This window comes from Equus przewalskii, chromosome 5 (assembly GCF_037783145.1).
Source record: "Equus przewalskii isolate Varuska chromosome 5, EquPr2, whole genome shotgun sequence".
Taxonomy (NCBI): Eukaryota; Metazoa; Chordata; class Mammalia; order Perissodactyla; family Equidae; genus Equus; species Equus przewalskii.
The window spans coordinates 29,680,402-29,697,141 of NC_091835.1; the positions used below are offsets into that span (position 1 = coordinate 29,680,402).

At 50.4% G+C, this 16,740-nt stretch overlaps 1 protein-coding gene across 9 annotated transcripts in view; it reads right to left on the bottom strand.

Moving 5' to 3' along the window:
* CACNA1C (calcium voltage-gated channel subunit alpha1 C) overlaps nucleotides 1–16,740 on the bottom strand; it is a 680,887-nt gene that overhangs the window by 527,098 nt on the left and 137,049 nt on the right. For all 9 annotated transcript variants that reach the window (XM_070620344.1, XM_070620343.1, XM_070620341.1 and 6 more), the window contains exons 2-3: nucleotides 14,569–14,891; nucleotides 9,871–9,975 (exon numbers count right to left, since the gene is read on the bottom strand). In XM_070620344.1, coding sequence (XP_070476445.1) covers nucleotides 9,871–9,975; nucleotides 14,569–14,891 — 428 coding nt within the window. The remainder of the gene's footprint in view (nucleotides 1–9,870; nucleotides 9,976–14,568; nucleotides 14,892–16,740) is intronic.

Consider the following 16,740-nt stretch of genomic DNA (forward strand, 5'->3'; position numbering starts at 1 on the left):
GTGCTTTATTCATAAGTGAGCCTCCTCGTTCAGAGTCCACTTAATCTTACTTGCACGTAACTATAATGGATTTGGTCATCTAGTCCACGCCCACAGGAGAGCGGAGCAGCAAGTTAAAAGGGTGGGTCCAGGAGCAGGCAGACACCCCAACAGGGCGGGGTGCGGAAGCCAGGCCCAGACCCCTCTGGATCACAGTGTTCGGGACCACTCGGAGCTTCCTTCACTCTCCCAACGGCTTCACTTTATCAGAGCAGCTTCAATAACTGAGATTTTTAATGATTGTGCCGTCCCAGAAAAAGGACGAAATATGTTCAGAATTTTTCTTTTGAGGATTCAGGGATTTGTATTTTATATTCTGGAAAGACTTTCTTCAAATATACTCAAATTAAAAGGAGCTTGGTGCATGAAAGTGGTCCCATTACATAGAGTGTGAATATATATGGAACATCTTCCCCCAAAATGAATACAGAGGGATAAAAAGAGAACGAGAGGTGTCACCACACTTAGACTCAAAGCATCATCTCCTCCGAGCCAGTCCGCTGGCAAGCACAGCACAGACAGCACCCTCTCCCCTGAAATACTTAGTGAGGGACACTGAGTCAAACAGCTGCCCTGGGCTCATGAGGGCTTGTGACCACCACATGAGGCACCACTCTATCAGGGAGCTTGCCAAGGTCCTCACACGGCCGACCTGGTGCGCTCTGCTGGCCTTCTCTGCTGCACTGGCCTTGCAACATGTCCAAGGACAGCTCTGTCCTTTCTCCTAATGGCCTCGGTCCTTAGGGCAAGAGTTTTCTCCTGTGTGTGTGGTTTTAAACCGTCACATCTCTATGGCACATTTACCACATGTGTTCCAAGGAATACCGCTCCTCAAGCGTCTGGGACGGTGAGGGCTGGAAAGGATATGCCTGCCCTGCCTGGTCCACAGAGTCCTGGGCACAGGATTGTCACATGATCGTTAAACACACATACCTGGAGATAACTGCCTGTGTCTACACAACAGAGTCTTCCCTTCACAGCTATGTTTCTCAGGGCAAATTATTGCAACTCTGAGCTTCAGTGTCCTCATCTATAAAATGGGATAGTAACAGTATCCATTTCATAGGGTTACAAGATGCTTAAATGCTTTAATACACATAAAACACTTACGACAGAGTCTGCACACAGAACAAACTTGTAAATAGCACCTATTGTGATTGAGTTAAAGACTCTGAGAAGTCTTACAATAAAGTAATAGGTTTAACTTTGGTTATCTCAGCATTTACCAGATTTATTTTACAAGAGAACCAAGCTTATTTTTTTAAATATCTGTTAAGACTGCCATACTTAATCTTTGAAACATTTCCCATCTACCTCTCTCCATGCTCACAGCAACCCTACATATTCCAGAGAACAGTCTAGGTGATGGTTTCATACCGTCCTGAGTTCAAATTGCGGTTCTGCTGCCTGCTCACCAAGTCACTTTGTGTCTCTGAGATTCTATTCCCTCATCTGAAATAAAGCGACACTACCTAACAGAGTTCATTCATTCACTCAGCAAACATTTATCAAGAGTCTGACACATGCCAGTTACTGCTCAAGGCACTGGGGACAGAGTGGTGAGCAAGAGGGACAAATTCTCTACTCCTTATAATGTACTGTTACGGGGATCAGAAATAGCGCGTGCAAAGCACGGGCACCTGCCGGTCACTCAGTAAAGGTAATTATTACGACTAAACAGGTTTTATTACTCCCACTCACCAGAAGAGTGACAAACAGAAAGGTTAAGCAACTGACCTAAGGCCACACAGTCCAGATCTCACTTTCTAGGTCAGTGCCCACAACTCTGGCTCCAGAATAGCTTTTGCGACATACCCGCCCAGGTCCCATTCAGACCAGTTCAGTCAGAACCTCGGAGAGGAGATCTTACCCAGTGAGGCACTTGCCCGCCACACCGTGTCAGGCTATTCTCTCATCTAAAGACAGACTCTACACTGCCGCCTCCCCCGTGCCACTGCCCCTCTCCCCTCACAGCACAGGGAGGGTTAGCCCACGATGCAGCAGCTACGTTGCTTGTTACCTGTGATTATCTATTAGTATACATCACAACCCTAGTATTTCTGCAAAGTGTGTGTGTCTGGTGCATTAGGATGACACCTACAAGATGGCAATAACACATCTCACTTTGTACTGATCATCACATTGACGCGTGAGAGCCTCACAAAGATGTCTCGCTCTCAGGCAAACTGGACGATAAAAGAAACCACAGCTCATTGCAGGAAGATCAGCGACACTCTAACTGGCATCTTTACTCCTCAAACAGAAGCCTCTGACTTGGGGCCGCACGCCCCTCTCAGAGGCTGGTGGGCAGGCTTCAGACTCCTCTCAGAATCGTGGTGGTCTGGACGCAGGAGCCTGTGCGGGTGTCTTCAGCCGGGCCCTGCGTGGGCAGGGGGAAAGCTCAGCTTCACAGCGCTCAGGCACACCCTGCCTCCCTGCGAGGTGAACACAGGGTTGTGCCAGGCACAGAACACCTGTGCAGGCGGAGACGGAAGCCCCAGCGGCAGGCAGCCCAGGCCTCCCCTGTGGGCTCTCCTCTTGCCATGAGCCTCTCTGCTGCCCTCCCTGTGTAGTGAGACGACGAGGCTGAGGCGCGCACAGACGCACACCAATCTTACTGGATCAGGGTTGCCAGAAACAAGAGTTTTCTGGTCTCCTCTCTCCCCTTTTTGAGGCAAAAGCTGGCCTGCAGTGCCACTGACCCTGACTTGCCCCCAGGGCCAGGCGGAGAGGATGGCTCTCAGCCTCTGGTTGTGAATTCGGAAGGACAACACATTTGCCTGAGCCAGGCGCGGCTCTAAGGCTTGACCCATGTTAACACATTTCATCTTCACCACCAGCCTACGATGTCACTCTCATTATGGCCCAATTTCACAGCAATCAATGGGAAAATCGGACATCCCAACCTTCCTCCTGTTCTAGCTCATGTCCCCCTGATGAACCCACTCCCCTCGCGCTCTCTCCTCCCCGAGCCCCCAAACCATTCCTTTTCTGGCCTCTTCCCTTCTCCTCTCTACCTCCACTTAACGCCTGGCTCTTACTCCAGAAAGTACACAAGACTGTTCTTTGCACAAGGTCAAATGCCAAATATACTCTCTTAATATTTCAGCTCAAGCCAAGTCTTTGTGGACCTCAGGGTTTGCAAAGAACTGGGAGTTTCCACACACAATGAGCTTGTTCAGCTGGCAGAGCTTGCTCCACAGACATCATACAATTTCCCGACTGGGTAACAGCTATTGGTAGAATGGGTTTACAGTTGCTATATTATAAATGATGCACTGCAAAGTAGGCAGCACTGCCAATAACAAGACTGTGAATAAAAAGAAAGAAATGTCACGTCACGTGCGAGTTCAGGTTTCATTATGCTTCACTAGCATGAGGAAAAGATAACAAAAATGATGGATTTGGGTACAAAAGTGTACGTTAGATGGAGCATAAAACAAACAGACTCATATTTAAATAATGAGGGAAAGATCTAAAAAAATTCTATACTGGAATACTGTTCATCTCTTGGAAAGAGAAGAAAGCAAAGTGCTAGAAAAATAAATGGAGATTATATTAAGCAGGTGGGAGAAAGGAAAGGTCTGCGAGAGAGTGGATGGAAGCTGACAAATTCGCAAGCAGGAGCAAGCGCAGATGTGAATTGCAAGTGTGTCCAAAAAGAAGACTCTTTTCTAATTCTCTGCCAAAGTGAGTGTGCTTTGCTAAATAGATTATTCTTGAACCCAACAGAGTGGGAGACCTCTCAGCAGTTGCTGCGTTTCATCTTTCTGTTTAGATCTTTAAGAGATCTTGTGGGTAGACAGCAGCAGACTGGGGAGACGGAGCTGAAGGGGACCCACTCACACCACGGCGAACACTCCAGGTCCTTCTTCTCAAAGGGCAGTCCACGATCCTGGCATCGGAACCACCAGGGGCGCCTGCTAAAGGGCAGACTCCCGGGCCCAGGCCAGACCCACAGACCAAGACTCTCTGGGGGCAGGACCTGGGAGTCTGCATTTTAATCAGTTCTCCATATGATTCTTATGCCACTGAGGTTTGAGAACCACTGCTGTAGGTGCATCATCATCTCTCCTTTGTATTTCTCAGAGCAGGACCCTGAAATAGCAGTTCTTTATTTTTAAAAAAACTATGAAAGCAACAGGGAAATTCTCAACCTTCATATTAGGGGTACTTAAATAATTTGGGGACCATGTTCTGGAATGACAAGGGGAATGTTTCAGTCAACGAAGCCCAGTAAATGGTAGTTGTGCACCTACTATCTCAGACCTCAGTCAGGGCACGAACCCAATCAACGTCCACTCCTGCCGCACCGAGCCCTCAGCTCGGCTCTCCCGATACTCGGGCGGGCCCTCTTGTTAGCGGCCTAGAGTTGTCATAAAGACAAGTGTGAACGAGCACCCAGTCCGTCTTTCATCTTTGTACACTTCCTGTTCTCTTAGCTTCCGGCTGCACTCTCTCCAGTTTCCCTCCTACCTCTCAGGCCAACCTTCCTCAGGCCCCTCCTTGGCTCGTCCTCCTCCTCTCACTCGGCAAGGCACGTGCCCCGGCCTTGCTGCTCAGCTCCTCTCGCCCTCCATCCCGCCACAGGGGCTCTGAGCCAGGCCCGGGCTGCCCCTCCCACCCACCCTCCTACTCCCCCAGGCTCTCTCCTCAGCATGACCTCTCCCCTGAGCTCCTGACCCCAATCGATTGACTGTTGGACATCTCCATCTGCATGTTCCTCCAGCTCCTCACTTAACAAATCCCAAAGTGTAGCCCTCACTCCCTCCCCCTTAAATGAGACGTTTCTCTGAAGTCCTTCTCCTGGCTCATGGCACCTAGTTACCCACAACACCGTCCCAGGAGTCAGCTCTCTCCTTCATCCACAGTACCCAGCTGGTCACAAGCCCGATTCACCCCTAAATCCATCCCCTCCTCTCTACCCTTACTGTCACTATCGTCTGGACTTGGGCAGTTTCCTTTTCTCTTCACAAACAGTGAGGCCTCCCTCTGAGCCATCTTCCTCACGCTGCAAGAGCATCCTTTCTAAAATACACCTCTGGACTCAGCACTCTCCTGCTCTGAAAATCTTCAGGGTCTCCTCATCACCTGCAGTTAAGTTCAACTGCTGGCATGAGCTATGAAGCCCCTCATCACCTGGCTATTCTCATTCACTTGAAATCGGCACCCTGTTGCCTAGTCATAAAGGGCATGACCACAGGGCCTTTGCACATGTGTGTACCTCAGCCTGAAATGCCTCTCTTGCCTTGGAAATCAACCCTTATTGGGAGATCCAACTCAAATATGTCCTCCCATGTGAAGCCTTTCCTAATTCCTCTCCCAAAAGCAAAATGAGTCAGTCCTTCCTCCTTCACACCCTAACCCCTGGAAGGCCTTTCACTATTTTCAAACATCTGTTTACATGTTTATCTTCCCTGTTAGACATGGGGTCTGCCTCTTGAAGTATCCCAAACACACTGCCTGGCTCTTGGTATGGGTGTTCGCCAAATGACTGAAGACACATAAGCCAGGCACATGGAAAGAGACACTAGAGGTACAATACCAGGAAAGAGGGCACCGTAATAGTCAGGCAACAGGCAAAGGGCCTGGGCTGGGATGATGGAGATGGCAGGATGGTAACAGCAACAAGATCCCTAACACTGGGCCCTGACCACAGCCCTCTCACAGACCTTGTCTCATTTAATCCTCACAGCAGCCTAGGAGTAGAGCCTCTTATTACTGCTATTCCCAATTCACAGAGGAGAGAACTGAGGCCCAGAAAGTGTGAACAAATGACTTTGGAAATAGAAAGGAGGATAAATGTGATCTACTGCCAAAAACATTTCCATACCTGGATGCCTGCTCAGCTGAGCACAGTGAGGGGAAGGTGTTCGAGACGACTCCGCGCGACAGGAAGGCCAGCAACGCCACGGCCCGGGCCAAGGGCGTTCACATAGGGGCTCTTTTGTCTTCCTTTTGGGGACTGGCTGTGTGATGGGAGAGAGACTGAGTTCTGTCTGGGCTTGTTTGACTGAGGCATCAGCAAAACATCGCGGCACACATGACCATGTGCCAAGACCTCAGGGGCCCTTCGTGGTCATCGTGTGCCTCACCCTTCCCCAGAACCCTGTGAGGGAACGTCCCCTCCGTCTTATAGGCCTGGGAACTGAGGTTCAGAAAGAACAAAGACCTTCAGATTAAGACTCAGACGTACCAAGCAGCAAAGCCAAGATTTGAACCCAGGTCTGCCCAACTCAAAGTTTGCTCTATCCAAGAGGTCAGGAGCTCCCAAACCCAACTGATCATTAGGCTCCCGCCCCAGTGAGGAATTTTTTAAATGCATATTCCGAGGCCATGCCCCAGAACTACCAAATTTGATCAGATCTACCAAAGCATGGAATCTGGATGGTTTAAGCTTTCCAGGTGGTTGTAATAATCAAGCTGGTTTCAAGAGTCATCGCACTGGTCCACAGGCCTCTCTAATGTAGAAAATATGGGTCCAGACCTTTGGAAAGAGCTTAGAGCTGGATACATAAGTCTAGGAACAATTTACACAGAAAGGGAAGGTAAATTGTGGAAGTAGCTGAGCTCACCAAGGGAGAGTACAGAAAAAGAAAACAAGAGGACTAGGACAGCACCCTGGAGAAAGTTCCAGAAGCAGGAAGAAAATGGTACGAGAGATAAGAGACTTAACAGCAATTATGCCCCAAAGCCAAGGGGTAAAAGGGTTTTGCAAAGGGGCATTTGACAATGTAAGATGCTGAAGAAAGAAGGAGGAAGAGGAGGGCCCAGATCATTACACTCGTGTTGATTATGTCCATGGGGTAGAATAATATCCTGATCTACAAGCTGATGTGGGTTTTGCTTGGTTGGTTGTTTTAGGAGTTTTCTAACACCCCTCGAACACTGTGCCCCCTACATTAAGTCAGTGGCCTTCACCGCCCAGGGAAAGTATGATACAGTGGAATGCAGAGATCGAGGCTTCTGGGTTCAGAGAGCATAGGTCAGGGCATTGATGAAAGTCTGGAAGACCACAGGAGGGGTCTGTTGGGCAACGCTGTCCAAACAAAGATCCCAAGATGGTGAATATGGGAGCAGTAGTGAGGAAACAAAAATGAGTGAGACCCTGGGCTCTGCCCTTGAGAAGGGGCCCTTGAAATCTTCACCATGGCCCCATTTCCACAGCCCCAGAAGTGGCCAAGAGGGATGTAGAGCTGAAGAGACCCCACGCTGGGGAACAAGAGACCATACCGCCCACAGGGATCAAAGACCAAGGCCCTTCCAGAAGAGACGAGGTCATTTCAACAGTGTGGATCAACAACGCCAAGGGGACCTGTGGCTATCCCCTCAGCCTCATACAGCAGTGGCCATAGAGAAGGGCCCAGGACTAAGCTACACCTCCAGGGAGGGGGCTGAGAGCCCTGCATTTACAAAGATGAAGTTTATGCCACCAGGCCACAGGGAGTCTCCAAGAGGACATTATGTTCAGTTACAGGAAAGCAAAAACAAGCCACATTTCTTTCCCTCCTGAGTTTGCCAGCTGAGATCTCTATCTGTTACATTCCAGAGATGGGATGGAAGACAGAGAGCAAGGAGCTGAGGAGAGAGCAAAAAGGAACTGGCAGAGGTGGCAAATATAGACTCTTCCTCAAAAAAAATCAGAAAATTATACATATATATCCCTCTCCATCCAAGAAAGTTCAGAGAGAGAGCTACTAGAATTAGGGAGGTGTGTCTGTGTATCTGTGTGTGTGCACATGTGTATGCTCATGTGTGTGTGTATATCTGCATGTATGCATACGTGTGTGTGTGTACATATTTAGGATGGAGGAAACCTGACAATGCTCCCTTAACTTAGTAAGTCTCTGCCTGACTCGTGGCTTGACAGAGGTAGGCGTTGCCTTAGCAACTAGAAGCCCCTGTTCAAACTCCCGCACTCTCTTCTCCCAAACTCCTAGTGTAACATCACTAAGTTCACTGGCTGTCCCCCACCTCTCTCCCTCCACCTATCTAACTTCACCCTTCATCTGGAAGGAACAGAGGAGCAACAGGCAACAGCAGCCTGACTCCGGGAGGCCTTGAGAGGCATGGTCTTGCATGCTGGTGTTCTTTTTTAAAAAAACAGCTTTATTGAGGTATAATTTACATACCATAAAATTCACCCATTGTAAGTATACGACAACGATTTTTAGTCGAGTTACACAACTGTGCAACCATTACCACCATCTAGTTCTAGAACACCTGCATCACTCTGTGGTGGGACTTCTCCCCACCTCCCAGAAGGGACCCCCGCCAGCCCAGGCTTCCCTCTCGAGCAGCTCCCCAGGTGCCCTGCTAATGGTCCTGGGCCCTCTGGGGTGAGGGACTGCTGTGGGGCCACCTCTGGGGCCTACGATAAAGCAAACTCCTTTCCCCACTTCACCACTGCTTTGTCCTAGAGCAGACCCAAAGCTTCATGGGCTTCAGAACAAGACGCAATTCTTTTTTTTTCTTAAGATGCACATTAAGTGTTAAGCTGCAGGGGCTTCAGGGAGGCCCCAGGTCGGGGAGGGAGGTGGACACAGAGGAAGCGTAACCAATGGGAGATGCTCCTGTTTTTCCAGGGGTCATTTGGGAGACACTTTGCTTGTGTTTATTTTGACACAGTAAAGATTTCTTGCCTATTAAGAGACAGGGTCACACCTCAGAAGCCTGAGTGGACTGCAACTAATGCTCTGCCAGCCAACCCTGGCCATGTCATCACTCGGCACTCGCTGGCCAGCTCTGGAACCTATCCCCAACACGCAGCCCCAAGGCAAGCCATAAGATGCAGCACCCTGGCTCGTACCCAACACCGTACTCAACATGGAGCTGGGGCTAACTGTGAAAAATGGGAAAATGGCAGAGAAGTTTAAAACACACATCAGATTTATTTGCTGAAGGAGCCAAAGAAAATGTCAAAGGTTAAAAAGCAAAAGAATTACACCCATGATAGCAGCAGCAGCCAGCACCAATGGAAAGGAGAATCTTTCAACCCTCCTGCTTCCTTTAGAAAGCACCTCATCAGGCAGTCCAGTCTCACTAACGAGAGGAAGGTGCTGACGACAGGGGAAAGATGTGCTTTGTGGGAATCACATGAAAAGTTACGGTGTCTTTGCAGGGCAGGGGGAGAGAGACAGGATTTTCCTACGGGCCTGTAGCAGAGGCATCCCAGAGTGCCCCAATTTTGCCAACTGCATTCCAGAGCTCTTTTCCTCCCATGCCCAGACGGAGCAAAGGCCTTTGTAATGACTTCATGCTCAGCCAAAAGTAAACACACTCTGCACTTTTTCCATGGACAGATTCTAACCTCAAATTGCCAGAGCTGGCCTCCCAACCATCCAAATGGAAAGCCGCCTTTCCCAAGAAAATAAAACCTTTGCAACTAAATAATACATCTTGGCTGCAAAGCAACTTTCCTAAAAGCTTCCTAGAAATTATTTATCGTGCAATAATACCACAGATCACCTGAGCAGACCCTGCCAACGGCACGAAGGCACTGAGAATAAGCACAAGCGACCCGAGGAGGAAGCTCACTCCCGCAGACACCGCCCTGCCGCTCCTGCAGCACGCCTCGTGGCCACTCAAAACACACGCACACAATCAGAGCTCACGACCAACTAACTGGAATATTCTTTCTGAAAACAGGCTGTGATAAGACAGGCGCTGATTTGAATTAAGAGCAAAACAGCACTGAAGATCCGACACGGCGGTGCTCTGGCACATGTAAACACACCTCGCGCTTCCCTCCCACATCCCAGCTTGAATCCCTGGGACCCAAGCTCAGTCCTCCACCAAGAAAGAAACGCAGAGACTGCAGTGTGGACTTACCAGGTTGGAGTTGGTGGCATTGGAGTCATCTTCTGGAAAGGGAATATAGATGGCTAAGGCCACACAATTGGCAAAAATAGTCAGTAAAATAATTATTTCAAATGGTCTGAGGAAGGGAGTTAAGGAAGTTAATGCCACAGAAAGCAAAGTGAAACAAACATTCATATAGGTATATATTTTAAAAATGAATCAAAGATTCATAAGAATTTTGTTTAAACAATACATTCCAAGACCCTTGTATTCTGAAAAGAAACATATGCCTTTTTAAGTGCTTCTAATGGGTCCCCGCCAAAATTTTTCCTAATATGTCAAAAGCAGTGGAGGCCAGTCGCGTGCCAGAGTAAACACAGATTTCTAAAAACTTTTTCCCCGTCTTTTATTTATTTAGATTGCATTGAACTTCATTTTCCCTCATGTGTGCTTGGGATTGCTTTTAAAGAGCAGGGCTCACCCCAGTCAGGACTCACGTCCCCAGGTACCCCTGTCCCCGTGGCTCACATGCTGACCACAAGGGACTCAAACAAGCTTGGGATGGGAGAGGTGGGATGCAGTGGGACAGAAGGCAGAGATTTGACCTCAAGATTTTTCACTGAAATTTGGAGATTTTAGTTTTCATATCTTAATTTGAAGTTTAGAGTGGTTTTTTCCTTCTCCCTTATTCTCTGACAGCTTCCAGAGAATCGGAAGGGCCAGGGGCCTGGACCCCCAAGAGCATGGCGGCATGTGTACGGTGCGATCAGGGTCGGGCAGCCACCTTCTAAGGCACAGCTCCATGCAGAACACCTAAAACCTCTTCAGTCTGTGGAGGCCCCGTCTCCAGTGGGCAAGGCTCACGTTCAAGGCCCTCTTTCCCCAACCAATGGTCTGTGCCAGGTCTAGAGGGATAAGCCATGGCCCACTCTCCCACAGCAGTGCACTGAGGGAGACACCTATGCCAGACTTCTTCATCAAAACATCAGGGCAGAGCACACTCTCAAGAGAAGAATCAGCAGACGTGCTCACACCCCTTCCACTCTGCACCCACAACTGAGGCCAGAAGCAGGGAGCTCCAGAGGAAGGGCCCCGTGGTGCTCTTCCAGCCCCATCTCCTCCACCTCCCAACACTGCCAAGTTCCCAGCCTGGTCCATGGAGCCTAACAGGAGGAGGAAGAGAAAGAGGATGGCAATTCCTGGAAGAAGGGAACAACTTCATCTCCCACGGAAACCTGAACTCACAAAGTTAACGAGACTTGAAGCAGGAAGAGACATTAGAGATAATCTAGTCCAAACCTCTGAGGCCCAGAAAGCCTGAAAAACTTGCCCAAGACTCCAGCAGGTACTGACCAGCCAGGTCTAGAACCCAGATTCCCCGACCATGGAGTCCAGCATTCACTCCCCTGCCAGGGATGGCCTCTCACTGGTGTTAACGGGGCACCTCTGGGCCTAGAAGGAATCCTACTGGTTATCTAGGCCAGGGCTTTCTAACCCAGGTGCTGTTATTGATCCCCTTGGCCCCATGGGTATAGCTCAGGGTCTATTTGCCCAGTCATTTTCCATGTGCCTCGATGTCAAGAAGATGGTATGCAGTGGACCTGTCCAACCACCCAACTCGACAGATGCAGAAAATAAAACAATCTCTCCCAGATCCCAAGCTGGTGAACAGCAGGGCCAGGACCAGACCCCCTGACTCATCTTTTCCAACACCCCGTGTTGCCCCCGGTGCTGGCCAGGGAACAAATGATGATGATGGTGATGCTGCTGCTGATGACAATGATGGCAAGGGGAAGGACAGTGGCTAACATTTCCTGAGAGCTGACTCTGCGCCAGGAGCTGTTCTAACTGCTCTACACAAACACCCTGAGTGGAATGTACAATTATTCCCATTTCTAAATAAGGAAAACTGAGGCACAGAGAGGTTACATTAACTTGCTCAAGATCACACAGCCAGTGGTAGGATGGGATTCAAACCGAGGAGGTCTGTCTCCAGAGTGTGAGTTTGTAGGGACCTATCCTAAAGCCACCCTAAAGCACTTTTAGGAAGTTAGTTCCTTTAGGCCTCCTACCATATCACCTCTTCCCTCCTAGCCCTTTTCCTGAATGTCAGGAAAGTGACATTCAGCCCAGAGGCTGGTCAGTTTCACTCCCACCCTCTGTCTCCTGTGCTCCCCCTACCAGGGCAAGGGCACATCAGTTCAGCTGAGCCAGACCTCATGTCTCCAGTCCTCAAATGTCAGCTCCTCCTCCCTCCAAAGTGGGTGACGGCTAAGCTCGGGGTGTTTCCTGTGCTGTCAGTTCCGCCTCCTCCCCCCATTCAGGGTCTCCATCCATCATCTTATGCTAAAAGTCCCAGCTAATGCTGGGGAAGGCCATGTGTAAAGAAACCAATCAGGCAGATAAGGAAAGGCCCCTGCTGCAAAGCTCAGGGGAACCCAGGTGAGCCCTGGAAGCGTTCTGTGTCACCTGTGAAGACCAGAGCAGTGTTTAAACTGCCTTCTCTCCTTAACGACGCTGTCAGAGTCCACTCTTCCCAGGAGCACTGACTGGCTGGCTCACCACGCCATCTCCTCACCCACCCAGCTACCCTTCCAAGGCAATCTGAAAACGCACCCCAACTCGTGCTGCCTAGGCTGGTCCACTTCCTCTCCTGCAAGGGAGGGCACACTCCCCCAGGAAGGGTGGGTGCAGCACCCCTCTGCCTAAGGCGGGGGTGTGAGGCGGCGGAGGCCCACAGTGGGCACACTGCTGCTGATTCAGTGAAGGGTCTTTTCACAAGTCCCTGACTCCAGCCTCCTGGGGCCTGGCTAGCGTCTGTGGACAGCTTGTCCTGCCCTTCCACTAGGGAGCCAGCACTCCTCCACTCTTCTTGCTTCCACCTGCCCTGTGAATTACTGCTCCACCCTCTCTACCTTTCTTCCCAGGTTTTTACATCACCCAGGACTTCATTCTGTGCTCAGTACTCCTGTCAGGGCGCTACCCATCCCAGAAGGGGAAGGCGGACTGGAAGTTAACCGCACTCCCCGACACAGTGCCTGAGCATGCCGGTGCTCGCACACACGTGGGCTTTGCAGCCCTTGCTAATACCTTAGGAGGCGACTGCGGTTATTGCAGTTAGAGACGGGGAAACAAGCTCTGGGGTTTGGGTGGCCTGTGACCTCTCAGAACACAGGTGGCAGGGCCACAACAGGGTAGATGTCCAGGCCGCAGACCCAGGTCCCACTGTGTCCCAGTGGGGCTGACGGGTATCCCCTAAATGTCCACCCTAGTATCCACAGGCGCGTGGGGTGGGAAGTCATGGATTTGGGGTTAGGGGGACCTGGATTTGAAACCCGGCTCTGTCAGTTGCCAGCTGTGTGATTTGGGCAAGTTCTTCAGGTTTTCCAGGCCTCAGTGTCCCCCTCTCTGGGGAAGCCTGACCTGCTTGGCCCCTCCCACTCCATGATCCTGCTGTGAGCAGCGATGACAGCAGCCTCTGGGGCCGCCCAAAGCTGAGCCTCTCACCCAGTCATCAGGAAGCGGAACCACGCCTGGCCACTCAGGACAGACGGACCTCCTCTGCGGCTGCCACTTGGCTTGAACCGCATTCTCTTCTAGTTTGAGTTGCAGGGTTCAAACATTTATAGAGCCAACATTTCCTGCTGAAGAGAAACCTTCTTCTCTCCCGAGTCATCTTCTTTTACCTTTCAACCACGACCGAGACTTTTAAATCTTTCCATGGAAACTCATTAATGAAACCTAACACTCCCATCCCAAACCGTGGGAGACACGGCAGCCCTGCCTGAATGAACTCATACTATAAAAATGCAGCACCAAGTACCAGGGTTCTAGTCCTGTGTGCCACTGACTGTGTGACCCTGGAGAGTCACTCCGGCGGGGCTCAATGTCACCACTGGAGAAAGTCAGGGGTGGACCTACTGATCTCTGAGGTCCTTGCCATCTCCACAACCCACAATCCCTATGGTGTTAAAGGGCCTGTAATTTCATGGGGAGAGCCTGACACTTCCAAGTCATTTTCTCTGAAGGACCCACTCACTGGTTTGTATACATACAAAGTAGATCTGTGTTTAAAACTCCAGACCAGTGTCCACCACTTTAGCTGCATATTAGAATCACCCGGAGAATTTTAAAATATGCCTGGGTGGAGCTCAGGCACCTGTATTTTGCTATAACTTTTCAGGTGACACCAGTGTGCAGCCAAGATTGAGAACCGCTGCTCCTAGGCCTTGAACCAAGAGCGGAGTCATTAACCACTACCCTCATGCATCTCCTGGGCTCTTCATCCTAGAGAGAGGGGAGGTCACGAAACTATGCCAGCACCACATCATGGAGGGAAAGAAGGTTATGGAGCAGCAGCATGTCACCACTATGCACCCAACACACCAGTGGCTCCCTGGGCAAACTCAGCTAGGTAAGATGGTATTTCATAACCTCTAAGGCTCATTTTCTCAAATGATGCTTACTATATGCAAAAAAAAACCACCTGGGGAGCTTGCCATACAAGCCGATTCCTAGGCGCTGTCCCCAGAGATTCTGATTCACCAAGTCTGGAGCAGGACCAGAATTCTACATTTGAACAGCACCCCAATGCTGCAGATGCAATAGATCTGAGAGCCACCTTATAGGCTCAGCTCGTACAACACAGCCCACTGGCTGGTAGGCCGTGGGGGGCTGGCGCCACAGGGCTGCCAAGGACACCCTGCCCAGCCCAGAGCACAAAGGATATTTCCATTCGACGATGCTTATGCACGCCCTCCGGATGGGGTTCTTCAGAGTCAGGCAGAGCAGGGCGCGGGGCGGGCGCGTGGCGGTCGTGCTGCCTTGCTTCTTGGGTTTCCCATACTGCTGCCGCTTCCGCTGCGTGGAGCTGACCGTGGAGATGGTTGCATTGCCAGCACTGCCCATCAGCTTGGCTTGCCGGGCCGCATCGATGGCTGCCTGCCAGGACAGGGCTGCCCCCGGGGTGGGGATGTGCTCGGGGGCGAGCCCTGCAGCTGCATTGGCATTCATGTTGGCATGAGCTGAGCGTGGGCTCCCATAGTTGGAACCTGCAGAAGGAGAGAACAACAGTTACCAGGGAGAAAACAAGAGACCTGGTGATACGCTCTGAAGCCCAGACTCACAATTCCTTAAAAATCTTGTTTCAAACTGTTGCAGGAGCCTGGAGGTGGCACATGGGAACATTTGTGTGTGATGCTGAGAAGAAAGAGTCAGGAAATCTGTTCTCGTCCTAACTCAGCCTAGTTCAGCCGTGTGACCTTGGATATGTCACTCTCCCTCTCTGGTCTCATTGCCTCATTTTAGGCAAATAAGGCATGAGATGTATGCATTACAACATGTATGAACCTTAGAAACACGGTGCTAGTGAGAAAGGCAGAATGCAGAAAAAGCTAAATACACAATACAATATGTGTAAATTAAATACATTTATATCATAACACACAAATAAAAGGATATTCATTAAGTAGAACAGAGTGGTTGTTTAAGGAAGGTAAGGAGGAAAATGGGAGTAGGATATGGCGATAAAAAAGACGAATGAATGAACAAATGAGTGAGTGAATAAGAGTTCCAGTGCCTGAACCAATGAGGACAGAGGCACAATAAATTGAAGAGTAGGATTCGCTCAAATCTCTGCACCTGAGTCCCAAAACATAAAACTAAGTACAATAAAATAAGGGGATTGGACCAAAGCAAGGCTACATCCGAGGACCTCAACCCGTCTGGGCACTGAGTGTTGGCTGGACAGGAGGGGTTAGGGGGCTGTGAGGGCTTCACATCATATCAGCAAATCCTTTGACATCCCTCCCAATGAGAAATGGGATCTACGCCCCCTCCTCTTGAAATGGGGTTGGCTCTTGGTGACTGTTTTGACCAATAAAATACAGTAGGTATGATGGCATGCGATTTCCAAGGCGAGGACAAAAAAAGGCAACGTGGCATCCACCTGTTCTCTGGGGTAAGCCAGTCACCCCATGAGGCAGCCTGACAGCCCTGAGGCCGCCATGCGGTGAGGAAGCCCAGGTGGCCGACAGGGAGAGACCACCCACAGAGAAAGCTTCCCAGGCAGCCCTCAGCTGCTCCAGTCACCATCTGACCGCAACCTCACGAGAGAGACCAGACCGCCCAGCCAAGCCCTTCCTGAATTCCTGATCCACAGAAACGTGGGAGATAGCAAGGTGTTCTCTGCCGTAAGCCACTTTGTTTCAGGGTGATTTGTTATACAACATTTGACACCTGGGAAAGGGAGCTGTGGTGGCAGGGGTTGACAGGGTGGGGGTAGAGGGACTCAGTCAGGAAGGAAACCTGAGTAGGAACCAGTGAAATCCAGAGTAGGGGTATCTGCACTGCTCTGGCTTAAAGGCAATGGCAGCCCTCAAGACTGTCCCTAAGATACCAACATACTTGGAGGGCACTCCTCAGTCTGGTGGGCCAGATGCCTCACCCTAGAGTCCTACAAAATCTGCCTAGTGATCAGCCCAGCCTGGGCCTAACCCTGAACACTCCAGAACAGATGCATGACCTTGAGACTTGTCCACTGGCCAGGTGCGGCAGGATCAGAGAAGCCATAGAGAATGGGGTAATACTGTGGGCAGAGAGCCTGGCATCTGGACGCCATGTCAGTCACCCAGGAGACGGTGGCCTGAGCAGCCAGCCCAGTTGCACGTCTGTCAGTTCCGAGTCCCCCAACAAGGACCCTCTTCTCTGCTTGGTGTACACAGGTTCCTCCAGGAAGCTGCTGCTCCCAGAAACAATGGCCCAGTGGAACCCCTTCCTCTCCTCACTGCAGCTCACTAGCACCCACAGGAACACCTGGCACGGCACCCAGCCACCTCTCCCCAACTCTTATCTCAGACTGATCCTTCTACATTTGACTTTAAGATAACTGTTGCTCCCAGT